This window comes from Ursus americanus, chromosome 24 (genome assembly GCF_024610735.1).
Source record: "Ursus americanus isolate L20-20 chromosome 24, mUrsAme1.1.p, whole genome shotgun sequence".
Taxonomy (NCBI): Eukaryota; Metazoa; Chordata; class Mammalia; order Carnivora; family Ursidae; genus Ursus; species Ursus americanus.
Genome location: NC_142150.1, coordinates 40,382,598 through 40,410,208, shown reverse-complemented (window position 1 = coordinate 40,410,208; position 27,611 = coordinate 40,382,598). Strand labels below are relative to the sequence as shown.

General features: G+C 52.8%; 3 protein-coding genes across 5 annotated transcripts; 1 reads left to right on the top strand and 2 right to left on the bottom strand.

Annotated features, from left to right (window-relative positions):
* Positions 1 to 13: 13 nt before the first annotated feature.
* Positions 14 to 4,537, bottom strand: TM7SF2 (transmembrane 7 superfamily member 2). Of its 2 annotated transcripts, none has more exons than XM_045775556.2 (10): positions 4,431 to 4,537; positions 3,711 to 3,907; positions 3,559 to 3,613; positions 3,007 to 3,201; positions 2,824 to 2,927; positions 1,457 to 1,576; positions 1,201 to 1,369; positions 912 to 992; positions 704 to 826; positions 14 to 391 (listed from the first exon to the last, which is right to left on the bottom strand). In XM_045775556.2, exons 2-10 carry the CDS (start codon positions 3,891 to 3,893, stop codon positions 231 to 233), a joined length of 1,191 nt encoding a protein of 396 aa, XP_045631512.1. In that variant the 5' UTR covers positions 3,894 to 3,907; positions 4,431 to 4,537; the 3' UTR covers positions 14 to 230. The 2 variants fall into 2 exon arrangements, with proteins under 2 accessions (XP_045631512.1, XP_045631511.1); XM_045775555.2 differs by having other exon boundaries at positions 4,315 to 4,531.
* A 131-nt stretch (positions 4,538 to 4,668) lies between these two features.
* VPS51 (VPS51 subunit of GARP complex) lies at positions 4,669 to 23,017 on the bottom strand. Of its 2 annotated transcripts, XM_045775485.2 has the most exons (10): positions 22,656 to 23,017; positions 22,045 to 22,174; positions 8,560 to 8,706; positions 8,261 to 8,480; positions 7,419 to 8,136; positions 6,807 to 7,022; positions 6,396 to 6,614; positions 5,837 to 5,958; positions 5,657 to 5,744; positions 4,669 to 5,055 (listed from the first exon to the last, which is right to left on the bottom strand). In XM_045775485.2, the coding sequence occupies exons 1-10, from the start codon at positions 22,878 to 22,880 to the stop codon at positions 4,795 to 4,797; spliced, it is 2,346 nt and encodes a 781-aa protein (XP_045631441.1). In that variant the 5' UTR covers positions 22,881 to 23,017; the 3' UTR covers positions 4,669 to 4,794. The 2 variants fall into 2 exon arrangements, with proteins under 2 accessions (XP_045631441.1, XP_087711137.1); XM_087855011.1 differs by lacking the exons at positions 22,045 to 22,174; positions 22,656 to 23,017 and adding an exon at positions 11,994 to 12,173.
* Positions 23,018 to 25,372: 2,355 nt separating this feature from the next.
* On the top strand, positions 25,373 to 27,587 carry CATSPERH (catsper channel auxiliary subunit eta). The gene is made up of 3 exons (XM_045775612.2): positions 25,373 to 27,175; positions 27,282 to 27,381; positions 27,490 to 27,587. Exons 1-3 carry the CDS (start codon positions 27,002 to 27,004, stop codon positions 27,564 to 27,566), a joined length of 351 nt encoding a protein of 116 aa, XP_045631568.1. The 5' UTR covers positions 25,373 to 27,001; the 3' UTR covers positions 27,567 to 27,587.
* Positions 27,588 to 27,611: the final 24 nt, after the last annotated feature.

Here is a 27,611-nt window from a genome sequence, read left to right as displayed (position 1 = left end):
GGGAGCGAAGTGGTACCACGGGTTCCAGACGTTTATCCCAGGAGACAGAGCAGCCCCTCCACTCCCATTTTTGGGCACTGGCTGCCTTTCTCCTTGCTCCAGAGCACCTCTCTGAGGCTGCTGGTCCCTGCTCGCTGGAGCTCAGAGCAGGGTGGGGCCCAGGCGCCTGGTGCTGGCTGCGCTGACAGCTGGGTGGGCACGTGCCCCGCTCGGGGGCAAGTGGAGCCGCTTCAGTAGACGTAGGGCAGGATTCGGTAAGGCACGCGCCGGCAGTACTCGCGCCAGGCCAGGCCGTACTTGCGCAGGCACTGCTGCTCGTCCCGGGCCTCGCGGTGCACCAGCAGTGCCGTGAAGTAGAGGACGTAGAAATAGGGCAGCAGGTGAGACACTCCTGTGGGGAAGTGGAGGCTGTGACCGCCCAGCAGGCCCCCAGTTCACGAAGGTTTCCACTTCGAATGGCTCACAGGGACATTGGGGCTCTGGTGAAAGGTCCAGGTCTGCCGCAAAGCGCTGGCTCAGCTCGGCAGATGGAGGTCTGCCCCCAGCCACTCACCGAGTCCGTTCCCAGCTTCCTGACTGCTCCCTCCACTGGGGCGCATCCCCGTTCTCCCTTCCACACCCAGACTGGGCACCCTGTGGTCACCACCTCTGTCCCTCACACGCGTCGCGTGGCCTCCATCCTGTGCCCTCCCAACCCACTCACCACAGGGCAAGGACCAGGCCAGAGCCATGATGAGGTCTCCAAGGTAGTTGGGATGGCGGACCATACCCCACCACCCAGACACCAGCAGCTGCCGCCCCGTGGCTGTGGGGATGGTCTCAAGGCCTGGGGAAAGACAGGGAATGGGATGGGGACCCGGAGGAAGCCCAGCTGCACCCCTTCACTCATGGCACCTAGAAACCCAGCTCACCAGCCACTCTGGGGTCAGAAGGATTCTTCCGGAAGGTGTTCTTCTGGGAATTGGCTCCTCGGAAGATGTAGTAACCAACAGCTAGGGGAAAGCACGAGCAAGTGGTCAGCGTTGAGGTTTAGAGCCTTCTACCTGACCCTGACCATCCACCCACAGCCCAGTGGGCCTGGAGGCCTAGGACCCAGTCCTTCCCCCACCCCCCAGAGGAGCGCCTGAGGCTTAGGACCTCCCCAGTGCTGAAGAAACAGAACACAAGGAATGAAAGCAGGAGGAGCCCCCCCCAACCGACCATTGATGAGGCAGATGACTGAGGCCATGGGCAGCCCCAGGGGCTGCGGGTGGTGGAGCAGGAACTGGGCCTGCAGGCTGTAAGTGAAGGGTACCCAGGCTAGGTCCCCAAAGGCCAGCATGAAGCCAAAGCCGTCGTGTGTGATGTCCATGGTGGTGAGAACAGCCTCCTGCAGGGATGGGACCCAGACACACCAGCTTAGTCCCCGTGAGGTCCTCAAATGCCCTCCCTGCCTCTTCCCACAGTCCAGCCTCACCTCATACCAGAGGGCATCACCCACATAGAGTAGCTGGAAGCCATTGACCAGCCACATGGCCAGGGAGGGACTCCCCCGAAGTTCCGCTTCCTGCATCAGCAGGGCCAGGTTGATGAGGACCTGGGGTTGTGGAAGAGGGAGGACATGGCAGTCTGTCCCCAGCCGGCCTCCACGGAGGTGGCAGCACCTAGGTGGGGCAGTGGCCAGCCTATCCCCTTAGCTCTCTCGGCTCTCAGTCACTAAGTCCTCGGCCTTTTGCGGAGTGGATCCAGCCCCTGTACCCCGGGGCAAAGCCTGCCACAGATGCTTCTGGAGGTGCTCCCTGCCTGTGGGCTCTTACCATGTCGCGTAATGTTCCTTTAGGGAGAGCAAGATAGAAAGCCACTGGACATTTCAGGCTTGAGGATTAAAACAGGCCTGGTTTTGCATCTCCGCTTTGCCACTTGGGCAAGTTGCTTACCCTCTTCAAGGTAAGTGCTTACCCTCTTCTACCGCCTCCCCCGCCCGCCTTTCCTCCACCCCCTGTGGAAAATAGATAATCATGGACCTGCTTCACGGAGCTGCGGACTCGCTGACACAATGCATGGGCAGCACAAAGCAGGATGTGTCTGGCACATAGGAAATACTCATGAGTAAACCCGTCCTGGTAGCACTGGGTTTGGTGCTGTCATTAGCGTTACCACTTCTCATCCTCACAACCTTCGCAGGCAGTTCTGACTTTATCCCATTTCACACACGGAGAAATCACCTTGGAGGCCAGGGTGCAGATCCATGGTGGCCCCTTGGCCTCCTCTCCTTTCTAGTTTCCAGGGTGACATGAGGGACCTTGCCCAAGAGACCCTTTGGGAAATCATGATCACCGTCCAGCATGGGTGATTATAACCCCAAACCACAGCTGGCATGTCCTCAAGGCCACTAGTGATGGACAGCTTGCTACGCCCAATGCTCAGTCTTCAGTTCTGCACCGCTAGGACCAGCAGGCAGCCTAGCATCAGCCTCTCCTGTCCTCAAAATAGATTGAGCTTGATTTATTTCAAGTCGCACCTGCTCACCTAACTCCCTCCATGCTTTTTCTCCCTAGCATGCAGCACGCCTGCCCTGCTACATGTATTTCACTTATGTTTTGTCTGTCTTTCCCAATAGAATGTAGGCTTCATGAGGACAGAGATTTTTTTTTTCTTTCCTGTAACTTTTTTTCTCCTTTGTCTCCTTATACCTAGAGTAGTGCCCAGGGCACTCAACAAATATTTGTGGGATGAATGATTAATAGTTTGCATCTGCGCAATAGCGGCCCTGCCCTGTCCTGCCCAAGCACTGCTTACCCATCCCACCCCTCCTCCTGGCCCGCATAGCTGTGCCCAGCATACCCAGCCGATGAGGCCAGGCCGCAGTTCACAGAAATATTTGAAGTCGAAGGACCAGATGCGCGGGTTGAGCTCCCGTCCCAGGAAGAAGTCGTAGATGGGATTGCCTGCAGAATAACGGAGGCTGAAGATGCAAGCCAGCACCCCCATCTGCTTCCGTCTGCACCCTACTGGGACCCCTCTCACCTGAGTTCCCCCCAGGTGCCAGGGCCGAGGCAGGGGCCACCAGAGCCTTCAGATAGAGAAGGAGGCTGAAGATGAAGGCGGTGAGGGTGGCCGCGAAGGCCAAGGGCAGGAGCATTTCTGGGAGCGCCCCCAGAGGCAGCCCAGCCGACACAGCCAAGCCCACCAACAGGGCTGTCAGCACCAGGGCCTGGAAGCCTGAACCACAGTACACAATGAGTCCTGGGGGCTGAGCTCCTACACCTCTGCCCTTCCCCTTCACTCCGCCCCCCAACAACACACACAGTCCAAAGCCCAGGGGGGTCAATGACCCTGCCCTTGGCTTTCAGTGGGTCACCCCAACCACTGCTCATAGTGTAAGAGCAAATGCTGCGGGTGGGGGTAGAGGAACAACGGTTGTGGAGAGGGACAGTGAGGCTACCCGGGACGCAGAGCGTAAAATAGGCATCTAATGGAGCTTGGGGGTGGGGGCTAATCTCCACTGGGCCTAGAGCTCCACCCCCGCTGGCGCAACTCTAGCGCAAGCCCCCCCCCAACCCCCCAGCGTCCAAGCACCGTTAATGGGGTAGCGCAGGCGACTCTTGTCCTTCAATTCCTGTCCCTCGGCCACCTGCGGGCACAAAGCGGCTCTGGTAAGGGGTGAGAGTGTCTTCTCTCCCGCGGAGCCCCCTCCCTCCGCCCGCCTCCCCCGCGAGCCGCGTCCACACCTTGCGTGCCGGCAATAGGTAGAGAGCCGCCTGAAGGCCGAGCCAGGCGAGCCACAGCAGCAGCGTCTGAGGGCTCCACAGCACTTCGGGTCCGGGCAGGTAGGGGGGTGGGCCCAGGAGGCGCGCCGGGCCCGAGTGGGCCACCAGGAGCAGGTGGAACATGGTGGCAGGAAGCAGCAGCATCAGCGCCGCGGCGCCTGGGGACGGGGGGGCGATGGCGTCAGGCGTCCCCTCCGCAACTGCCCTCCGAGCCGCCACCCCAGGTGCCTGTCGTCTCCAGGGCCCCCTCAGCATTCCCACCGCCCTCTTCCATATCCCGTTGTCAGCCCTCAGCCCCTTCCCTGATTTCCATCTTGGGCCCCACCCCCTCGCTCCCCCCAAAGATCTTGCTCCTGTTCTCGGTACAATCCTCCACTCCACAAATCCGGTGCGCAGCCCCCTCCCCAGACAGTCCCCCGGACCCCCAGATCCCTCTGCCTCTGGAGACCCTTCAAAGCCTTCCATTCTCAGATCCTGCTCCTCTGCGACCCCCACCCCCACCGCCGTTTGCAGTTCTCCCCGCCCTCGCGGAGCCTGACCCCAGATTCCACCCCCGCCCCATTACCCAGGGGTCCCCCGAATTCCAGCGGAGCCCGGGAGCCCTGAGGAGAGGCCATGGTCTCCGCTCCACCGGGAGAGGGGTGAGGGTACACAAGGGTCCGTCAGAGAAACCCAGGCCACCTCATCCCGCAGGCCATGAGCTTGGAGACGCGGATCAGCCAGCTGCACAGACACCTGCTTGATCCCTGAGCTCGGACTACTACCGCTCGAGTCCCGAGGTCTTTAAGTGGACCCACCCCCGGCCCATCCTGGGCCCAGCCATCCAGCCAATCGGTTTGGGGGGCGGGTCTGACGCGCGTGCCTCAGGAGCCACCTCGCAACTCCACCCCCCAGCCCCGCCCCCGCAAGCGAGAGGGAAGAGGAGACAACACATCTTTATTAGCGGGTCTTGAGGCCGGCGGGGCAGGGCCAGCGGACCGTCGGGAGACCAGGGGATGGGGAGGTTGGGGCGACTGTGCAAGCCCGTGCATGGCAGCGGTCCGGCCTAGCCACGCTCGCAGATGACTTCGACGACACTGGGTTCCATGGGCACCGGGTCCGGGCAGCGCAGGGCAGCCGAGGCCACTACTTCATCCAAGAGCAGGTGCACGAGCTCCTCATCGGCCACGAAGCGCCACAGGTAGAGCTGCAGGAAGTGACAGTCCACCTGCACCTGCTGCAGGCCGAAGCGCCCGAAGGTGCGCAGCCGCACACACTCCAGCAGCGTCTTCAGGCTGATCTTGATGATGCCGGTCAGCACCGACACCTGCGGGCAAGGACAGAGGAATGCAGCCCTGGGCCAGCAGGTGTTGGGAGGGGGCACTGGGTCCCTGAGGGGCCAGAGAGACAGCAAGAGGCCGGGAGCTGCGATGGGGTGTAAACGTCCCAGGACCCCCGTAAGAGGGAGGGACAGATGCAATGTTGGCACCATTATCTGGAGAACAGACAGGGAAGGCCCAACAATCAGAGGAGCAGAGATGGGAGTCACCACTGACGGAGGGGCTCGCTGAGTTAGACGCAAAAGACCACCAGGTCCTAGAATGTGGGCAGAGACTATGGTGTGGACAGGAATCCCTGGGGAGGACCCAGGACTACTGTGACGACAAGAACAAGAGCCAAAGAGGCATTCTAGATCCGTGTCCAGACCCAGGCTAGGAGCACACCAAGATCAGGGCAGAAGGCTGTGGGATATGGTGATGCGGGATGGGATATGGTGGGGCTCTGGATGACCATTCACTCCTAGAAACAGCCCACAGAGACAGAGCCTGGGTGGGGACAGAGTCCTAGGCTCCCTGACTCAGTGTGGGACTGCTTCAGCCAACCTTCCCAAGGGCCCCTGGAAGGTGGGGTCACTGGGGACTTCAGACCTTGTTGAACTCCACAGGGCTGAACACGTCAATACGTTCAGAGAACAGTTTCTGGATGTTGCTCAAGAGATTAGTGTCCATTGGGGCGCTGGATGGTGGGAGAGACAAGCAATCAGAGCCCACCCTGCACCCCCATCCTCCTTTGTCCATTCCCCGGGGGGTTACCCTGGCCAGCCAGACCTGGGTGTATAGCTGGGTGCATAGCGGCCCTGCTGTCGAGAGCTGCTGTACACAGAGAAGGTCCTTTTGCTGGAGTCGCTGCTCTGGGCCTTGCGGACACCCTCTTCGTACAGAAGCCCCACCTGGTGATGGAAGGAGGCACTGCAAGGAGGCCAGAGCAAGGGGAGCCTCCAGCCCACCAGGTGCCCAGGGTGAGGGCCCAGGACACCCTAAATTACAAACTCATTTGTTATGAGAGTCACAGGGTAGTGGGGACCTGGTATCTGGTTGGTACCTGGTCACTATTTATAGAACCAGAGGAGTGGGACAAAGGCGGGACATAAGATTTGGTACTGAGGCCCAATCTTCAGTGCTAGCCCTGCCCGCCCTGATTCCCTGGTGACTCTAGACCTCAGCCTTCTCACAGGTGAAACGGGGGCAATGACGCCCCAAGTCAGGGCTGCGGAGGAACGAGGCCACAGACGCAGGCACTGATGTCTTGATCCTCCGAGGGTTGCTTCCCCCACACCCACAGCCTGCATCAGGACCCCCCTGGCCAGCCCGGGCCAGCGGGGAGCACCTGCACATCGATCGCCGTCGTGTCCTCCACCACCCGCTTCATGACAGCACGCACGTTCCGGGGCTCCAGCGTACTGAGCCAGTCCCGCGTCTCTACGCTCTTGCGCAGCATCTGTGATATGACCAGGCCCTGCACCTTCACGTAGTGGGTCAGTAACCGCCGCGCTGTCTCCCTGGCCTCCGCACACAGTGTGCTCACGGGTGTCACTGGAGACTGGTCCTGAGCCAGGGGTGCAGAGGACAGAGAGACAGTGAGTGCTGGGGGCAGCTCAGGGGCCACTGCCAAGCAGGAGCAGGGCACGGGCTGGGCAAGGGGGAGGTTGGGCTGGGCCTAGGCAGCTGGCCTGGGTCTGACCATGACAGCACTGTCCACGGCGGACCCCCCCCCCCCTGCTGTGAGCCAGCGGTTCACCTGCACGAGAAACTGCTCATCAGTGAGGGTGAGGACGTAGGAGACGGTGGCTGTCTCGTAGTCCAAGCAGAGGCGGGAGAGCAGCAGGAGCAGAGCAGGCGGTGTGGCACCCCCCTTCTCCCCAGGGCTGTCACAGAAGCTCTGAGCCGTCTGGCACATGGAGCGGATGAAGCCCACGATGAGGCCCTCACGAACACCCTGGCTGCAGAACTCGCCCTGTGAGGAGGAGGGCCCCAGATCCATAGCGGGTCCCCTCTTCCAGTCAGGGGCTGCTAGCGACCCTCTTCTGGGACCCTAAATGCCCTAGCCCCTCTCCAAGGGACAGCTTCATCCTGCATTCCAGGACCCAAGAGCAGCTCCCCTGCTTGGGGGGCAGGGGTGGAGTGCGCAGAGACAAAGCCAGCGCTGGGGACCCTGTTTGCAGGTGCCCTCCCAGCCTTCCCCTCCCCTCCAGGCTGTGCCAGCCTTCCTTATGACAGCCTGAAACCACATCCAGAGTGCCTGGGCGACGACTGTGTGCCCTGATAGCTGACAAACTGTAGGATGTATACAAGAATGCCCGGAATAAGGGGGGTTGGGGGGGGTGGATAAATGCCCAGAGGTAGGCCATACCCGGAAGTAGGGTTTGTTGGAGAAAGACACCTCCTTGGCGGTGAAGAGGTGCACAGCTGCCAGGGAGGCCTTGATGTGGCTCAGGATGGAGCTGGCCACGTTGGCCAGCAACTCGGCCAGGCCCGGGCCCTCCTTTCCAGCCAGGCGAGGTGCGGCCAAAGCCTGCCGCACGTCGGTCAGGCAACCCAGGAAGGCGGCCCGCAGGCCCTGCAGGTGGTGGCCCAGGCGCTCCCGGGCCACCCGCTCCACGATCTCCGTGGCGGCCTCGGCCAGCCCCGCAGCGGCCAGCAGGGCCCCAGGCGCCCGCAGGCGCCGATGGAAGCGGTCCAGCGCCCGCACCAGCAGCGAGTTGTCGCCGCTGCCCTGCTCCTGTGCCAGCCGCCGCTCCACTAGCGCAAAGTAGCGGCCACCCAGCTCCCGCGCGAAGGCTGCCAGCTTCTCGGCACCCGCCGGGCCCTGGGCCGCGAACAGCTCCTGGTAGGACGAGGCCACTTGGCAGAGGCCACCCACGAAGCCACTTCCTCCGTGATCCGTGAACTCTAACACGTCGGGAGCGGGAGGGGAGGGCCCCAGCTCTGCCTCCAGGCTCCGCAGCTCGGCCTCCAGCCGCCCCCGGGCGTGCGCCAGGAACTCGTCACACAGCTCCTCCGCCGGCTCCCCCAGGGCCAGCAGCAGCTCCACGCACTCCGCCTGCTCGGGTGCGCCCGAGCCGCCCTCCCTGCGAGGTGGGAGGTGGCGGTGAAGGGCAGGCTGACAGAATTCGGGGTGGGGGGTGGGGAAGACGGACCGCCACCGGCAGGCCCGGGACCCCGGCGGGGTGGGTCAGGGTCCCCGGGCCACACCTGAAGCGCTGCCGCAGCTGCTGCGCCAGGCGAGCCGTGATGACCTGGCAGTCGTCCTGGATGGCGCGGAACGAGGGCAGGTGCTGGTACTGCTGCAGCACGGCCCGCGCGCGGCCCTGGTAGCGCACCGCCTGCCCGTAGGCGCCCAGCTCCACGCACTTGGTGAGGCGCGAGGGCAGCTCGAAGAGGAACTGCAGCTTCCGCAGCAGTGCGTGGACCCCTGGGGGACGGGGACAGGTGCTGTGAGCCCCAGCGCCCCGGGTGGCCCGTTGTGGCACCGGCTCCGGGACCCGGCCCACCTGCTAGCTTGGTGATGCGCTCGTGGCGGTCCTGCAGGGTGGCGCTGATGCGCGCGCTGAAGTCTGTGATCACGGCCATGTTGGTGGCCAGCCGGTCCATCTCGTCCTCCATCTTCCGGAAGTCGTTCTTCATCTTCCGGATGGTGTCTGGGAGGGCAAGGGAGCGGGAGAGGGCAAAGGAGATGACTTGGCACGGGGGCAGCCCTCAAATGCTCCTCCCCCACCCTGCCACCCCCCGCCACACACACATGCACGTGCACGCACACACGCCTCCTTCCCAGATGCCCCTGAGCCAGCTCCTCAAGGGTCACATTGATGACTGAGTGCCAAAGGGGCTGCCATGGTGCTTGGTCACAGTAAATGAGAGGGAAGGCCACATTTTCTGAGCACCCCTTGCGTGTCCTGGTGCGTGGGGAGAGGCCTATGGAGCCACAGTCCCTGAGCTCAGAAGATGCCAAAGGAGGGCACAGAGCGCTTGGCAGGAACCTGTGTGCTCCTTCAGAGGGGCCTCCTCCGTGTCCAACGCACTGCCTGGCACAGAGGAGACACCCTGTGTCCTTCCCAGTCCTCCCGAGCCCTTTCACCCCACCTTCTGGAACACAGCCGACCTTCTCTGAAGGGTCTTTTCCCTTTTGTCTTAAGGGAAACCTGCCTAAGGAGACAGTTCTTTTCACACCCAGCACCTCAGGGCCTGGCCCCTTGACATTTCTAGTTTCTACTCTTCTTCCCTTTAGGACCCCAGCTTCTTTGAAGACCATACCATCAAACTACACCCCTCTTGTTGCCATCTCTACTGTCCTCTTTGCCACACCTCCCAGTTGCTGATCACTGTCACCTCCTTGTGGACAAGAACATCCACATGGACGACGCTTCAGACATTCCTGACTCTCCATTCACGACCTCCCCAATCCCACGCACGCTTGCCTCTGCCTCATCTGTGCCGCCGTCTCCTTGCCCTCAGCTTCTGTAACTCTGATTATTCACCCTGTCTACCGACTCTAACAGTCCTTTGGCCTCTCCAGGAACTCCAGATCCAGTGACCCTAGCACAGTGTCACTACTCCTGACACCTCTCACAGCTGCAATTCCCTACTCATTCCCCGGGATCTCTGACCTGCCACCAGGGTCATTCGTCATTGGGCATGTACAAGCCCCCTTGCCTCTCTTGTCCCCTCCCTCCGTTACTTGCTAGTGAAACCTTACAGCAGGTTAAGCCCAACCAGCCACCCACCCCATGCACCCAAACGGCTAAAACTGAGCCATAAAACCATGCCAACTGGCCTTCCTTTAAATTTATGACTTCAAGTTCCCCCATCCTTCCAAACCCTGTGCTTTCCCATTTTCCAAAATAACATTTTCTCCAGAGTCCTTAAAACTCCAATACATGCCCCCAACTCTCAATTGGTGACTCTGCTTCACATTTTACAAATAAGCTACAAGCAAACACCAATCCCTCTAAATCTGCAGAGCACGGGGAAAGATCTGTGCCTTCTGCCTCCCTCTCCCTGAGGGGTGTCATCCAGTCCCATGGCTGTAGTGACGTGGACATTACTGTCTCCAGTCTGACCAGAGTCCAGCCTAACAACCCATTTAACACCTTGATGGGGATGGCAAACAGGCTATTCAAGTATGACATGAACAGGGGCGCCTGGGTGGCTCAGTCGTTAAGCGTCTGCCATCGGCTCAGGGCGTGATCCTGGCATTATGGGATCGAGCCCCGCATCAGGCTCCTCCGCTAGGAGCCTGCTTCTTCCTCTCCCACTCCTCCTGCTTGTGTTCCCTCTCTCACTGGCTGTCTCTCTCTGTCAAATAAATAAATAAAATCTTAAAAAAAAAAAAGTATGACATGAACAAAACAGAATTCTTGACTTTCCCCAAAACTGGTCTTCCACTAAATTTTTTCATCTTGGCTCCTGGCCATTTTCAGAGTCATTTTTTAATTTTTTTTTTTTTAAAGATTTTATTTATTTATGTGACAGAGAGACAGCCAGCGAGAGAGGGAACACAGCAGGGGAGTGAGAGAGGAAGAAGCAGGCTCCCAGCAGAGGAGCCCGATGTGGGACTCGATCCCGGCACGCCGGGATCATGCCCTGAGCCGAAGGCAGACGCTTTAACGACTGCGCTACCCAGGCGCCCCCATTTTTTAATTTTTATCTTTCCTTCAACCCACATTTACTCCATCAGCAAGTCCTGTAAGTTTTACCTCCAACATTTTGTTTCCAAGCCACCATTATCTCTTGTCCAACTACAGCCAACATTTCCCAAATAATTTCCCTAACTCTACTCCTGAACCTATCATCAATATTCATTAAGGAGGGCTGCCTGGCTGGCTCAGTGAGTAGAGCCTGGGACTCTTGATTTCAGGGTCGTGAGTCTTTGAGCCCCATGTTGGGTATAGAGATTACTTTAAAAATATGTTCATGAAGGGAAGCAAGGATGAAGCAGAAACATATCTCTCATAGGCGACTTTAATTCGCTTCTATCAATCCATGACAGATCAAGTGGCAAAAGCCAAGAAAGGCTACAGAAGATCTAAAGAACTAATATGGACGACCTATTTGATTTATATTGAATTCTTTTTAGAGTCCATAAAATATACCACAGCATATTAGGTCTTACAGAAAATCCCAATAAATTTACAAAGATAAGAAATTCACTTTCTAACCACAATGCAATTGAACTGGAAATTAATAACAAAACTACAAAGCGAAGAGACCCCATCATTTGGAGAAAAGAAACCTTCATTTTTAATCAGCTATCAGGTCAAAAGGGAAATCAAAACAAAGAACAGCATATAACAGCAATGAAAACACTACAGATCGGAACGTATAGAACACAGCTTGAGCAATGTTCAGAGGAAATCAGCTTTAAATATTTATAAAAATAAATTAGAATAAACACTCAACTCAATAAGTTAGAAAAAACACTACACATTTTAAAAAAGCAGAATTAAGGAATAAGTAAAGCTAAAAGCACAGATTAATACATTTTTTAAAGATTTTATTTATTTATTTAGAGTGTGAGGAGGGGGGGAGGAGCAGTGGGGGCAGCAGGGGTGGATGAAAGGATCTCAAGCCGACTCCACACCAAGCGCAGAGCCCGTCGTGAGGGTCAGTCTCATAAGCCTGAGAGCATGGCCTGAGCCAAAACCAAGAGCCGGATGCTTAGCTGACTGAGCCATGCAGGCACCCCAAGATTAATACATTTTTTAAATGGGAGAACTAATAAATCAAAGATCAGGGTCACTAAAAAAAAAATAAAAGGATAAAAAAATTTATAAAATGTTAGCTAAATTAACTTCTTTAAAGGGGGAAAAATAAGAAATAAGGGGTGCAATTCACAAATTAGAATAATCACAATTATTTGCTCAATTCCATGTAAAGAAATTAAAAATCTTGAATGAAATGAGTAATTTGTTACAAAAACAGAATTTACCCTTATGGGGGGGCCTGGGTGGCTCAGTCAGTTCAACGTCTGCCTTCGGCTCAGGTCATGATCCCAGGGTCCTAGGATCCAGGCCAAGCAGGGAGCCTTCTTTTCCCCTCTCCCTCTGCCTGCCACTCCCCCTGCTTGTGCACTTGCACGTGCTCTCTCTCTCTCACGCACGCTCTCTCTCTGTCAAATAAAAATAATCTTTAAAAAAATAATATATAAAGTTAAAAAAGAACGGCAAGTCATTTCACATAGGGCTATTTTTCCTTAGTATGTGAAGAATTCTTCTAAATCATTATGGAAAAGAACAACAACTCTATAGAAAAACAGGAAAAAGACATGAACAGATAGTTCACAGACAAAGATATCAACAAACAGCTCTTAAACAGGCAAAAGATGTTCCACCTCAGTCAGAAGAGAAAGTGAAAATACACAGAGATACGGGGCGCCTGGGTGGCACAGCGGTTAAGCGTCTGCCTTCGGCTCAGGGCGTGATCCCGGCGTTATGGGATCGAGCCCCACATCAGGCTCCTCCGCTAGGAGCCTGCTTCTTCCTCTCCCACTCCCCCTGCTTGTGTTCCCTCTCTCGCTGGCTGTCTCTATCTCTGTCAAATAAATAAATAAAATCTTAAAAAAAAGAAAAGAAAATACACAGAGATTTTCACTTTTCACCTACGGGATTGGCAAAGATGAAAAATGTTGATAACAGTGTTGACCAGGGTGTTTAGAAAGAGCTATTCTGTTAGTTGCTGGTGGTTGTGCAAACTGGTATTTATGGAAAGGAATCTGGCAACATCTACGTGCAGTCATCTGTGAGCCTTCCCACCCATACCTGGTTTGTGTGTGGCTCCTGGACCATGGGAATATTCTCTAAGCAGGGCTGGGGCAGCAACCCAGCTTGGGGAGACAGCAAGAGAGGCAGGGTGAGGAGAAAAACATCAATGACAATGACAAGGAAAATAAAAGGGAACGGACACAAAAGTTGCAGGGGAAAAATAGAGTAGCTAAAATGGAAATGCGCAAGAAGAACCCATGGAGCTAAAATCTATGGAGCAATGAGGGATTTTAAAAATTTACACAAGGAGGCAGACCGTGAATTAGCGAAACGAGCTTTTCATGTTAGCAACGGAGTCCATGGCACAAGCCCACTCACCCTTATTCTTAGAGATGATTCTCTAGAGAGGCAAGTCACTACAAACTAAGCTTACACAAACGGGATGACCATAGTACTCGGTGGGGCCCCAGTCTGGAGGTGCTTGTATTTTTTGGAAAATGATTGCATTGCCAAGCCACGGCGAGTGAATTAAATAACACAGCACACAGAGTGCCCTGCAGTTAAAAACTGAATAAAAGGAGAGCAAAGGCAGAAGATGGAAGCCGAGGTACCAGACGGATCATGGGCTAATGGTCATGGAGAAGCCAGGAAGTTCAAGAGGCATTTCATCTCCCCCCCCCGCCAAATTCTGATTTCGCTTATAAGCAGTTTAACCTGTTGACATAACCTCCTTCCACATCTGTCAAAAGATACCATTAAAAGAGCAGATTCTTTCCTGGAGTGCGTGTTTGGGTCCGGGACACTTAGGTTCAAGGAAACTTGAATATGACTTCCAAAGGAACAAAAAAAAAAATCCAAAAACTAAGTTGTCACTGAAACAGAGTAAAAGAAAACCTACTGCTGGTGTCATTGTTGCTGAATGCACAGGCACAGAGCCACTGAAATGGAAATAAAAGTTGTACCATGTTAAAAAACAACAACAGCAACAACCACATCACTGAGTAATAAAGACTACACTGTATACCCTTGAACTATGTCAAGCTTGTTAAGAAAAGCAGCTTGCAGTAGGGCAAATGGTAACTGTTTGGACACCAAGATACGAGCTTGGGAGACGAGTGGGTGGTAACTGGTAGGAGGCTGGAGGGGGCCTTGCCAGCCTGGGTGCTGACTGCACAGACACGTTCCATTTGGGAAATTCATGGAGCTGTCCACCTGTGACCCGTGCACTTTTCTGTATGTCTGTGAATCCTCAACAGAGTTTACTGTTAAAGATTGCTTTGCCATTGCCTGGGGAGAGCAATGGGAAGAGGCTTTTCACCGTACAACCTTTGAGACCTTTTCAATTTTGAAACAGACAGATGCATTATTACATAAACTAAATGTCGAGGCCAGATGTTGGCAAAGTACAGCCTGGAGGCCAAACCTGACTTGATCCCTGTTTAGTTTTTTGGTTTTTAACTGGGATATAATCGACACACCATAGAATTCAGTGGTTTTTAGTATTTTTACTATACCCGCAAGATTGTGCAACCACTATCACGATCTTGTTCCAGAACATTCATCAGCCCAAAGAGAAGCCCTGTAACCCTTGGCAGCCACTCCCTATTTCTCCCCATGCCTCAGTCCCTGCCAACCACTAATCTGTTTTCTATTTCTATGGATTTGCCTGTTCTGTACATTTAACAGAAATGGAATTAGACAAAATGTGGCCTTTTGTGCCTGGCTTCTTTCATTTACCACATTTTCAAGGTTCTCTACGTTATAGCATGAATCAGTATGTCATACTTTTTTTTGGCTGAGTCATAGTCCATTGTGTGGATACACATTTGTTTCTCCACCCACCGACTGGTGGCCATTCGGATTGCTTCTTTCGGCTATTATGAATAACGCTGCTAGGAACATTCACGGACCTGCTTTTGTGTGAACACACTGGCAGTCCTCTCCAGTATATTCCCATGAGTGGAACTTCTGGGGCTTGTGCTAACTCTGTGCTTAGCTCTTTGAGAAATGGCCACAGTATTTTCAGGTACACCATTTTGTACTCCTACCAGTAATGTAGGAGAGTTCCAAATCCTCCACGTCTTCACCAACATGTGTTATATTCCAGTTTCTGGAAATCCCAGTGGGTGGGCAGTGGTATCTCACTGTGGGTTTTTGTTTGAAGATTTTATTTATTTATTTGTCAGAGAGAGAGAGAGAGAACAAACAAGCAGGGGGGAGTGGCAGGCAGAGGGGAAACAGGCTCCCTGATGAGCACGAAGGCCGATGTGGGGCTCGATCCCAGGACCCTGGGACCATGACCTGAGCCAAAGGTAGACGCTTAACTGACTGAGCACCCAGGTGCCCCTCACTGTGGTTTTGATTTGCATTTCCCCAATAACTAATGATGTTGAGCAACTTTACATGTGCTCATTGGTCATCTGTCTATCTTCTTTGGAGAAATGTCGATTCAAATCCTTTGCCCATTTTCTTTCTTTCTTTCTTTTTTTTTTTTTTTTTGATTTTTTATTTATTTATTCGATAGAGATAGAGACAGCCAGCGAGAGAGGGAACACAAGCAGGGGGAGTGGGAGAGGAAGAAGCAGGCTCCTAGCGGAGGAGCCTGATGTGGGGCTCAATCTCATAACGTGGGATCACGCCCTGAGCCGAAGGCAGACGCTTAACCACTGTGCCACCCAGGTGCCCCCCTTTGCCCATTTTCAAATAGGGTTGTCTTTTTAGTGCTAAGTTGTAAAAGTTCTTTATATATTCTGGACATTACACCCTTGTTAAATATATGACTTACAAATACCTTCTCCCATTCTATGAGTCATCCTTTACTTTCTCAATAGTGTCCTTTAAAACACAAAACTTCAAATTTTTTTAAGATTTTATTTGTTTTTTAGAGAGAGTGTGTGTACAAGTAGGGGGAGGGGCAGCGGGAGAGAGAGAATCTCAAGCAAGCTCCATGCTAAGCACGGAGCCTGACGTGGGGCTCTATCTCACAACCACGAGATCATGATCTGAGTCAAAATCAAGAGTCGGATTTCAACCGACTGAGCCACCCAGGCACCCCCACAAAATTTTAATTCTGATGAAGTCCAGTTTGCCTATGTTTTTCCTTTGGTTACTTATGCTCTTGGTGTCTATAGGAAGAAAAGACACTACTGTGTGTCTCCTCCATTCTCAACACTCCAACGCTACTTCACATCTGACACCAGATGTGTAGGTTTTCCACACACCAAGCGATTCTGCAACACCAACTGGGTGTCCTACAATTTAACTTAATTGTGACACTATTTACTGGGAGTTAGTGTCAGATCTTATGGGCTAAGGGCTTAGTTACACAAGACTACACTACCCCGGGGCAGCTGGGTGGCTCAGTCGGTTCAGCTTCCAACTCTTGATTTCAGCTCAGGTCATGATCTTGGGGTCATGGGATCAGGCCCTGCATCTGGCTCTGTGCTGGGCTGCAGAGCGTGTTTGACATTCTCTCCCTCTTCCTTTGCCCCTCCCCGTTGCTTGTGCGCACACATGCACGCTCTCTCTCAAATAAATAAATAAATAAATAATATTTTTTAAATAGCACATTTAGGGGCACCTGGGTGGCTCAGTCGGTTAAGCGTCTGCCTTCGGTTCAGGTCATGATCCCAGGGTTCTGGGATCGAGTCCTGCATCGGGCTCCCTGCTCAGCAGGGAGCCTGCTTCTCCCTCTGCCTGCAACTCCCCCTGCTTGTGTTCCCTCTCTCTCTCTCTAGCAAATAAATAAATAAAATTAAATCTTTTTTAAAAATAGCATATTTAAATCCTTCTGTAGTAAATTCAATGCCTGGGCTTCTTCAGGGACAGTTTCTACTGATTTTTTTTTTCCTGTGTATTGGCCAGATTTTCTCCTTCATTTGCTGGTCTCAAGAAGTTCTGTTGAACAACAGACATAGTAAATACTATCAGATGGTAAATCTAGAAGTCAGCTTCTCTCTCCTGCCCAGAGTTTGTTGTTGTGGCTGTTTAATCCTATTGCTTGTTTAGTTATTTTTCTGAGTTACTAAACCTCTACTATTAGTCTCTGAACCAATTCTAGAAAGTTTGTATGCTTCCTTGTGTATAGCCACTGAAATCATTACGTGGTTAGCTTAGTGGTCAGCTTTGTTTAAATACCCGGAATCAATAAATCTCTTTAGTTTTTGCTGAGGGGGTGTGTGCGCGTGCGCGTCTGTGTTGGGGCAGAACTTAGACACTCAAGCACGCAGTTTACAACCCGCCTTGGCCCTCGCTTACCGCTGGCGCAGAGCCTGAAGGGGAGCGAGCTTAAAGCATTCTCAGGCCTTTCTTAATTTTCTTTTTAAGATTTTATTTATTTGACAAAGACAGAGACAGCCAGAGAGAGGGAACACAAGCAGGGGGAGTGGGAGAGGAGGAAGCAGGCTCCCAGCAGAGGAGCCTGATGTGGGGCTCGATTCCAGAACGCTGGGAGCATGCCCTGAGCCGAAGGCAGACGCTTAACGACTGAGCCACCCGGGCGCCCCTCAGGCCTTTCAAGCACGTGTACCACCTTACATTATACGTGACCTTCAAATTTCAATATGGAGGTCTCACTCCTCGGCGTTTCTTTTTAAGCTTTTAAGTTAGTCTATTGTTTGCCCCAAGTATTATCCATCACTTCAGGCAGACACAATAATTGCCCGTAACTGTTTTTGACAAACACCCCTGGTGAGAGGCTTTTAGTACTGGGTGACTTCAAGGTCAGGTCAAATAAAGAGATACCTAGGGAGTGGAGTCTTTCAGGAAACCAGCAGATAGGTTACATAGACAGTTCTTTCAGCATGAGGCTTTCAAAGAGCTCCAGCCCTATCCTGGTCCCTCCAGTATTAGAAATAATGGGGTATTTTTCAAGGCTACTACTGAGCTGGAGAGGAAATTGTGGGGTAAAAACCACAGGAGGGGCGCCTGGGTGGTACAGTTGGTTAGGTGTCAGACTCTCGGTTTCGGCTCAGGTCATTATCTCAGGGTCCTGAGATCAAGCCCCAAGTTGGGCTTGGTGCGGAGTCTGCTCGAGATTCTCTCTCCCTCTCTCTCTGCCCCTACTGCTCGTGCTCTCTCACTCTCTCTCTCATAAACAAATCTTTATGGGGAAAAATAACACCACCAAATTTGCCACTTTTACCAAGATTCAGCTGTTTTTCTTAAATAAAGGCTCCTCAGATTGTTGCAAACCTTTGGTTCATTTCTAGAGTTCCGAAAAAAAGTTGATTCTGACCATTTTGGCCCGTTTTTTCAGTTGCTTTTATGGAAGGGAGATTTTCAAGTGCACTTGCTCCACCATTTTTGCTGACGTCACCCTGGAAGTCACACCTGTTGGCGTAAACGAGCCTCACTGGGACTCAGACATCGGCACTCATTCACCTACTGCCCACAGTGGCTTTCAGGCCACAAGAGCAGAGACCAGAGGGCCCACAAAGCTGAAAATGTGGACTTTACTCAGAAAAAGCTTGCCACCCGCCATGTATATCCTATGCAGTCGGGTCCTGCTCCCTTCATCCTGTCGCTCTTCTCTGGTCAGAGCGTTTTCGGGGCCTCTGCACAGGTTTCCTCAGCCTGAGCCGCTCTGCCTCCAAATCCTCCCACGCTCAGCTCTTCATTGCTCACCTTCATTGTTACCTCCTCACGAAACCCTTCTCTGCCACCCTTTCCACACCACGCCCCACCGCCCACTCTCGCTCTAGTAACCTGTTTCACTTCAAGAGCTCTCGTCGAGCCAAATGATCTGTCTCTTTCTCTAGAACGTATGTTCTATGACGGCTGAGGAATTGTCTGGCTTGCAGCTACATCCTCGTGCCTAGAATAGTGCCTGGCACACAAGCGATCAAATATTTGGCAAGTAAGTGAACAAACGAATGAATCGGTCAAAGGGACGTACAGTCATGCTGACACCACCTTCCCTCCAAGACCACTTCACTCTAACTCCCTTGGCCTCAGCGCTACGAGATCCCCCCTCCATAACGGCTCCCCACGGGGCGCCTGGGCGGCTCAGTCGTTAAGCGGCTGCCTTCGGCTCAGGGTGTGATCCCGGCGTTCTGGGATCGAGCCCCACATCAGGCTCCTCCGCTGGGAGCCTGCTTCTTCCTCTCCCACTCCCCCTGCTTGTGTTCCCTCTCTCGCTGGCTGTCTCTCTCTCTGTCAAGTAAATAAATAAAATCTTAAAAAAAAATAAAATCAATAAAGGCCCCCCACCTCCAGCGCCAGTCAGAAGGCCACTCCTTGGAGGCACTCTAAGGAAAGCAGAGATGGGGTGGACTAGATCCATCAAGATTCCTTCTGACTGGAGATGCTGTTATTATCTGACATGATCTCTAGAGTTCCTATGATAAAGACCAAAATGCTTCTCATGGTCTACAAGGGCCTCCGTGATCTGGACCCACAAGACCATCCAGGTTCACTTCATGCCTGGCTCCCCTTTAGAAATAATAATAAAACAAAACCAAGCCAAAACCAAACCCTAGCTCATTATGTCCCTCTTCCCACACCTGATCTTCTCGCAGTTTCCTGAGCACCACACCCACCATCCTGTGGTCAAGCTGAAACCTCAGGGTCATTCTTCACATGCTGTTGCTTCTCAACACCGTGTCCGGTCAATATTGCCGCAAATATTTCTCAGTTTGCCCATCACTGTCCATCTCCACCACTACCGACCTGACGTACGCTCCCAAAATCTCTGGCTTGGACTAGCGAAAAGGCCTCCCTCCAGACACCTCTCCCAGCGCAGCTGGAGGGATCCTTCCAGAACACAAATCTGCCTCATCACCCGTATGTCTGAACTCCTTGCTTGGCTTAGTGCTTAGTATGGAAAAAGGCAAAGTTCCTTCATATGCTCTTGAGGGTTAAACTCCACAACACGTGCCCACCCGACTAGCTCTGCCCACACTCAGCTTTCCCTGCTGTAGTGATGAGCTCTTGATCCTTGGCTAAGGCCAACGCCTCGACCATGCACTGCTCTATCCCCTCCCCTTTCCTGAAGACTTTGCTCCTGCCATCTTCCCTCTCTCTTGGCACCATGTATAAGCATTCCATGCACAAACGTTTCACCCAAGCTTATTGATTCTATTTCTTGGAATGCTTCCTTCATGTGGCCGCTCAGACACCCATGCTCCTGATTGTCCTCAAACCTCCCCAAAATGCTTGCTTCCTTTGTGAGCTCCTCCTTCTCTTCAATACTTCTGAATGTCAGGATGCCACAGGGCTCAGTCCTTAGACCTCGTCTCTTCTCTCTGTACACTTCCTCCCTGGGAGATCTCCTCTTATTCCCTGTACCTCAAGTTCCGGCCTTCTCTGGACTCCAGATCCTTCAAAAAAGCAATCCAAAAACAATCTTGAATCCTTCCTCTTCTCCACTGCGGCCGTCGTGGTCCGTGCCACCAGCATCTTGCCTGGACTGCTGCAACAGCTGCCTGATGGGGGTCTTGGCCACCCTTGCCTCCCTACAGTCCACTCCCCACCGAGTGGACAGAGGGGTCCTTTTAAAACAAAAGTTAGGTCACCCCATTCTTCTCATTCCATCTCATTCAGAGTAAAGAGCAGGATCCTTATAACCACTTACAAGTTCCTATAAAATCTGGTCCCCACTAGCCCTCCACCCTATCACCTACCACTCTCCTCCTCCCTCGCTCCCCCTAAACTCCCTGCTGTACTCTGAATATGCCTGACATGCCCTCTCTTCAGAGCCTCTGCCCCTGCTGCTTCCTCCCCCACCAGGGCTGGTTCGTTCTCATCAGGGTCCTGCTCAAACGTCACCACCTCAGAGGGGCCTGCTCATACTTACCCTAGCTAAAGGCAGACCCACACACACATTACTCTCTTCTCCCTACTCTATTTCCTTCTTCTCACACTTACTACCATCTCTATTTGTGTATTCATTCATTCTCTGTCTCCTCAACTGCAGGCTGCAGGAAGCAGCCTGATCTAGCTGGCTCATTGCTGTATCCTCCGTATGCAGAGCAGCTCTTGGCAAAGAAAAAGAAAGGAAGAAAGGAAGAGAAAAAAAGAAAGAAAGAAAGAGAGAAAGAAAGAAAGAAAATAAAAAGGAAAAGGGAAAAAAAAAGAGGCATTCAATGAATACTTCGTGAATGGATAGAAGACTTTACAGTATTTACAGATTTAGAACCCCTGATTCCAACACTCACTTTATAATTTTCTCCCTTAAGAAAAAGATAAAATAACAACCCATCCTGATTAAGCAAGAGCTAAACGTCAACACAATACAAATTCTAACAAATGGAAAATGTAATGCTTGCAAAACTCCTGTGAGAAATTTCACAGCTCAGAAATTATGATGATTTTTTTTAAAGATTTATTTATTTTAGAGAGAAAGAGCATTGTGGGGGAGGGGCAGAGGGCGAGAGGGTGGGGGAGAGAAGCAGACTCCCCACTGAGCGTAGAGTGTTGCCAAAATCAAGAGTTGGACTCTCAACCAACTGAGCCGCCCGGGCGCCCCCAGAAATTATGATTTGTTGCTGGCTGATGCTGGTATTAGCAAATAAAGAGGTGCCTACTCATTGGACCTGCTTCAAATCAGACAAAAGAACAATGACTACTCCCAGCACTGTGACACTAGTAGAGTAAGAGGTGTCAGAATGAACCTCACAGAGGTCCACCCAACATTCTCATGGACCACAGGCAGACCCTCAAGATCTGCCCTACGACTAAGTACACAGGGGTCCAAAATTATCACAAAAGTCTGAGTACTGCATTTCACCCCCATAAGACAGCAGTAGCTCAACACTGTCTAGCACTGTCCTGGACAGAGAATAAGTGGGGCAAGAAGGAAAAACAGAACAAAACCCCTTTACATGATCTTTGGGTCCATTGATGTCACAAATTTTCTGTCTCTTTGCTTAATTTAAAAGGGGGAAAGGGATAGAGGAAGGGAGGGAGAGAGAGAAAGAGAGACAGAGACAAGCCCACCCTCAAGACAGACCTGGGCAAGAGAAAAAAGCTACCACTAATGAGAGAAACGAACCCTTCCTGAGACATCCTTAGTGTCAGGGATTCTAAGTGGTTCAGATAAATCCATATCAGTCTAACATTTCATTTTGTTTTTTCTCCCCTTTGGTCCTCAGAAAACACTCTGAGAGCAGCTATTACCTCTATAGTCATTTGACCACAAAAGCTCTGAGAGGTGAGAGTGGATTAATGTCAGGGAAGGACTAGAATCTGGGTCTCCTCCCCCTGAATCCCCTGCTGGTTTCCCCAACACAGGACAACAGGTAAGTGGGACTGTGAAGGGTGTGTCCCAGGGGGAATCACCTGTGGCTGAGATGAACTTGTTGTAGTTCTCATAGACCAGGGTCTGCATGTCGCTGTCCAGAGCCCGGATCTGCCGCACCATGTCTGTCTCACTGTCCATCAGCTGGGCCAGGGGGCACTCTCTACGCAGCTGGAGGAAATCGGGGTGTTAATGCTCAAGTCGGGGGCCCTCATGGCCCTTGGCTTGCCCCTAGCTCGTCGGCTTTCAGTGCAAGAAAACCCTCATCCCACCCCTGTTAGGAATCCTAGACATGGGGCCTATCAGTGGCATAGGTGAGGAGCTGCTGGATTCGACCCTGTTGGGGGTTTGTCAGCCGTCGACATGCTCAGACTCAGCCACGGCCCGGTCCAGAGCCTGTCAGCGCCTGGGCCACGCCCCCTACCCCGGGCCTATCAGAACATCAGCCCGGGACACCTCACTCCGCACCTCCTCAGGACGGTGCAAATCTGCCCATGCTCCCCTTCGACTCCAGCTCTGCCCCTGCTTCGGGTCCGAGGGTGGTCTTGTTTTTAGGAACCCCTGCTTCCCTCACCCCCGCAACAAAGTCAAACGCGTGATCTGGGGGTGCAATGTATCGGCGGCCTGGTTCCCCCAACACACAAACACACACCTTGTCCAGATACACTTCCGGGTCGAAGTGCGCCCCGTTGAGATCCGTCGGGTCCAGGGGGTCCGACCCTGGGGGGCGCCCCGCCGTCTCCCCCTCCGAGAGGCCGTAGTAAAGCTTCAGCATCCCGTGCGCCTTCCGCCGACGCTCCGGGGCCTCTGCCTCGGGCCCCTCGGGAGAGTCCCCAGGTCCAGACCCCGGGCCAGGCCCAGCGGCAGCCGCCGCCATCGCCCCAACTGCAGCCCACGGGCGTGAGGCTGGGAAAGGGACCGGGAGGAGGCACTTCCGGGAGCCATAAAGTTCTTGTTGTAACGAGGCAGTCCTTCAGCTGAAACGTCCCCCTGCAGCCCTGGGTGCTTCGAGACTAGCGTTCCCCCGTACCTTTCCTTCCCGAGCCAAGAGGTTCCGGGAGAGCCCTGGGTTCCCCCAGCCTCTCGAGCTGAAGGATTGAGCGGAACTGGTCGGGTGCTTCCCTCCCAGAAGGAAAGCGGGTCCTGGCTCCCAACCGCGCACGCGCGCGGGCAGAGGCCCCTGAAATATGTCCCTGGGCGTCGTGGACGGAGCGCCGGCCATGGAGCCAGAGAGCAGGTGCCTGACATCCTGGCATTGGCTCGTCACCTGGGTGGCGGCTCAGTTTACCCCATTCCTAATATGGGGGGGCGACTTCACAGGAGGCCGCGAGGGTAGATGCACGTACGGCGCGCGCGGGGCCTCTAGGACACGGTTTCTCGGGGCCGGTCCTCTGACACGGGTCAGAGCTGCCTTCAGACTCTGGGCTTCCCCCAGACCTAGCTGCTGTTTTTTTTTTTTTTTTTTTTAAGTCCCCAAGCACCTCAACATAGGTGCTTCGAGGACCGACCCGGCAGATCTTCAGTGACTGGTGGGCCGTGCTGAGTGAGGGGCTGGGTGGAGACCTGGAGGGTAATTCTCAGGTGTCCGATTTCAACAAAACGCAGGGGTTCACCAAGGTGCAGCGCTCCATCGGACAGGTAATGAAGACCAAATCGAGATGCGATGAGTTTTAATAGAGAAAACGACTTGATCGACGTGGTCCTTGAAACATTACTTGTGATGCGCTGGCGGCGGGGCGGGTGTTGGAATGGAAACCACCTTGTTTATTCTTCGGCAGGGGTCCTGCAGGCCAAACACATCCTACCACTTGTTTCCATGTGGTCTGTGAGCTAAGACTGGTGGGTTTTTCATTTCAAAATGGTTAAAAAAATAAGAATATTTCATGACGTTAAAATTATGCACAATTCATATATAATCAGAGTAGATCTTAAAAGTTCTCATCAGGAGAAAAAAAATTTTGTTAACTATGTATGGTGACAGATGTTAACTAGACTTATTGTGATCATTTTGAAATATACACAAATATTAAATCATTATGTTGTACCCTTGAAAATAATGTAATGTTAATGTCTATCTCAATTTAAAAGGCAATTTTCATAAAATATGAAAATTATGTGAAATTATATGAAATATTCCAGTGCCTGTAGTTTTATTTGAATACGTCATGCCCATTTGTTTATATATTATCTATGCCTGCTTTTGCCCTACAACAGAAGTGTTGAGTAGTTGTAACAGAGACCTTAGGGCTGGCAAAACCTAAAACATTTAGTATCTGGTCCTTTACAGGAGTTTGCTGACCCCTGAAATCTGTGTTCACAGATGTCCCATTTATGCTCCGAAGGATGTTCAGAAGTTGTTTAAAAAATGCAGTGTCAGCCTATGATGCTATAATCTTAAGAAAATGGAGGGTACGAAGATTTAGATCTACTCCGAGAAGTCTATAAACTTAAAAAAAATTGCAGAATATTGGCAAGAAAGATTATCCAAAATTTGGAAATAAGACCAAGCGTGTAACATGTCCTGCTAGTGCCATCCTGGGGCCTTGAACATTTGATGTTGCTATTTACCATTACATGTTCAGATGCTGATATTACAAGTAGATACTGGCCAGGAGAGATACAAAACGTATCTGGTGGAATGAATAACTTCAGGGAGCCTGGGTGGCTCAGTCAGTTAAGAGCCTGCCTTTAGCTCAGGTCATGATCCCAGGGTCCTGGGATAGAGCCCCATGTCGGGCTCCCTGCTCAGTGGGGAGCCTGCTTCTCCCTCTCCCTCTGCTGCTCCCCCTGCTTGTGGTCTCTCAAATAAATAAATAAAATCTTAAAAAAAAAAAAAAAGGAAAAAATAACTACAAAAGTTCTGTCTTATTGTCCTGTAGGACATCAACCAGTTTTGTGTCTAACCTAGAATGATACTCTTTTTTTTTTTTAAGATTTTATTTATTTATTTGACAGAGATAGAGACAGCCAGTGAGAGAGGGAACACAAGCAGGGGGAGTGGGAGAGGAAGAAGCAGGCCCATAGCAGAGGAGCCTGATGTGGGGCTCGATCCCTCAACGCCGGGATCACGCCCTGAGCTGAAGGCAGACGCTCAACCGCTGTGCCACCCAGGCGCCCCTAGAATGATACTCTTAACAGTCCCCTTTATTTTTTTCAAAGAGATTTTATTTACTTAAGAGAGAGCCCAGGAGAGGGAGAAGCAGACTTCCCACTGAGCAGGGAACCTGACACAGGGCTTGATCCCAGGACCCCGAAGGCAGCCACCTCACCAACTGAGGTTCCAGGCGCCCCTCTAACATTCCTCTTTAAATCCCTATCCATATCCGGGTCCCCGAGATGCGTTACCACGTTACTGAGGCGGAACCCCTCACTGATGGGTTAATATATCTTAGTTACGTGCTTATTCCAGACCTAGCATGTTTTTCACTTTTTGCAAATTACACTTGACAATACGTATGGGATGGTGCTAACGCTTTTTAAATTTGTGCCTGTGTATGTACACATGGGTACGTGAAGTGACATCAAGAAGGGACCCAAAAGATGCCCCCTCACCAAACTGTTGAGGGGGTTACCTGTTAGGTAGGTAGGTAGGAGGTGGGGGAGGTCATTGCCAGGTCCTCTGTATGCTTGTGTATTATGCGAATCTTTTACAAGAACCTAGTCATACGCTACTTGGGTAATTTTTCAATGGCGTTGAGCCAGAAGCCCTAATGTATAAAAGTTCATTTGTATTCACATGAGAACAGAGGTGCGAACAATGGTTTCAATAGTGGGCCAATGGCTGAGCACTGGGGGGTCACCCCTATAATGTGTCAGAATGGGGAGTCTGAGGGACTGTGATGCCTGACACTGGGCAGCAAGCATGGATGCGGCAGGAGACCTCGGGCCTTGGCCGGACCTTGAACCTAACTTCTGGGGCAGGCAGACAGGAAGGACGCCATGGGGGTGGCTGAGTTCAAGTTATCCTTCTTCTACTCTAGTTCCTGGGAGTTTCGTGTCCCTCCACCCCATCTCTGCCCATTTTTCTGGGTGATACTGAGAGTCCTCGAGTTTTCACCTCTTCCACATATGGAAGAAATGTTTTCTTGTTGCTTGTAAGCGTCCCTGCCCAGTCACAGCCTGGGTAGACCTGGATCTTCATCTCAGTACTGCCTCCCTCCCTCACGGCCGCACCTGGGCTGACACGCCCTCTCTGTACCTCAGATTTGTGGGCAAAATGGGATTTATGCCACCAACCTCATCTGGGACTCTTGGAAAGGACAGGGGTGATGGATGTGAAGTGCTGAGTGCTTGAAGGTGGCAGAGAGGGGAAAGCTGGTCAGCATCAGGTCCTCGGACTTCTAGGGGAGGATGGAAAAGCCAGTTGCTCTCTGGGCCATGCCTAGGGAGGGCATGGGGAAGGTCCCAGGACAGCTGTGGGGAAGCTTTTCTCTCTTCCCTTTGCTTCATTCCTCTCCATTCGGGAACAGAGCAAATCCCTGGACTTTGCCATTCAGCCCAGGCCTCCCCTCGCCTGGGAATGTCCTCCAGCTACAATCTGGGGCCTAGTCTCTCATTGGCCTAAGATTTGCTGTGGACCTAGAACATGCCCTTCCACTTTTCTGAGCCCCGCTCTGTAGAAATCTTCCCACAGCGCCTCTTCTGTGGGACCGTCGAGAGGACTCAGTGAGAGGACGTGCACGAGAGCAAACAGTGTGCACACAGGCAGGACAGGAAGGTACACCTTCCCTTCATCACCACTCCTGCTGGTCGTACCTTCAGCCCTCCGTCCAACCTTCTGTAATCTGGAGCCCCCCTGGCCACCCATGAACCACTCCTGTATTGGCTGCAACCTGCCCGTATTCTAGAATCTTGTCCCCTCCCACGTCCTCATGGTTCTAGCATCCCACCATGGTTCCAGACCATTCACTCTAGAACCGGAGGGGTCCACTGCTTCTCCTGAACAGCGCTGGCTTGCCCAGGTTCCACCGTCTGACTGGAGTCTACGCAGCCCCCACGATGAGGTGGCGGGACCGGCTGGCTGTGCTCTTCTTCCCACAAGGCATGGTGCTGACTGCGGCTGCCCTCACGCTCTTCTTCATACACCTCGGTGTCTTTGCCAGTGACGTGTACAACTTCTGCGTCACCCACCACTATGACCGCATGAGCTTCCGCTACACGGTCGTCCTGATGGTAGACTGGGGCCAGGGCTCAAGGGCCGATCAGGGGAGGCCCAGGGGCTGATGGAAAGCCCGCTGTTGTCTCAGGGGGCCACTCTCCCACCGGATGGGGCCTACAGTTCTCCCAGGTGATCAGCATCTGCTGGGCCGCCATGGGGTCACTCTACGCTGAGATGACAGATGACAAGTTTCTTCGGTGCTTTGCCCTGACCATCCTAAGTGAGTGGGGGAGGGGGTCGTGCTAAGGGGGAAAGGGGAGCTTTGAATCCCCGAGACGCGGCAGGGAGTGGGCAGGGAACGCTGACAGGGGCTCCCTCCTCTGCCCAGCGCTAAATGGACTCTTGTTCTTCAACCGCCTGTCCCTTGAGTTTCTGGCCATCCAGTACCGGCAGGAGAACCACTGAGGCCTGAAGACTGGGTTGAGAAGGGGGAAGGAAAAGGAGGCTTCG

Excerpts from the sequence above, each read along its gene's own strand:
- TM7SF2 (XM_045775555.2), bottom strand. The coding sequence starts at position 4,366 with ATGGCCTCTCCTCAGGGCTCCCGGGCTCCGCTGGAATTCGGGGGACCC. Across the intron at positions 3,908-4,314 it reads GGAATTCGGGGGACCCCTGG|GCGCCGCGGCGCTGATGCTG; the intron begins GTAATGGGGCGG and ends CCCCGTCCCCAG. Across the intron at positions 392-703 it reads GGCCTGGTCCTTGCCCTGTG|GAGTGTCTCACCTGCTGCCC; the intron begins GTGAGTGGGTTG and ends ACTTCCCCACAG.
- CATSPERH (XM_045775612.2), top strand. The coding sequence starts at position 27,002 with ATGAGGTGGCGGGACCGGCTGGCTGTGCTCTTCTTCCCACAAGGCATG. Across the intron at positions 27,176-27,281 it reads GCTACACGGTCGTCCTGATG|TTCTCCCAGGTGATCAGCAT; the intron begins GTAGACTGGGGC and ends TGGGGCCTACAG. Across the intron at positions 27,382-27,489 it reads CTTTGCCCTGACCATCCTAA|CGCTAAATGGACTCTTGTTC; the intron begins GTGAGTGGGGGA and ends TCCTCTGCCCAG.
- VPS51 (XM_045775485.2), bottom strand. The coding sequence starts at position 22,880 with ATGGCGGCGGCTGCCGCTGGGCCTGGCCCGGGGTCTGGACCTGGGGAC. Across the intron at positions 5,745-5,836 it reads GCACCCAGCTATACACCCAG|CGCCCCAATGGACACTAATC; the intron begins GTCTGGCTGGCC and ends CCCACCATCCAG. Across the intron at positions 5,056-5,656 it reads GCCCTGTGGAGTTCAACAAG|GTGTCGGTGCTGACCGGCAT; the intron begins GTCTGAAGTCCC and ends CCTTGCCCGCAG.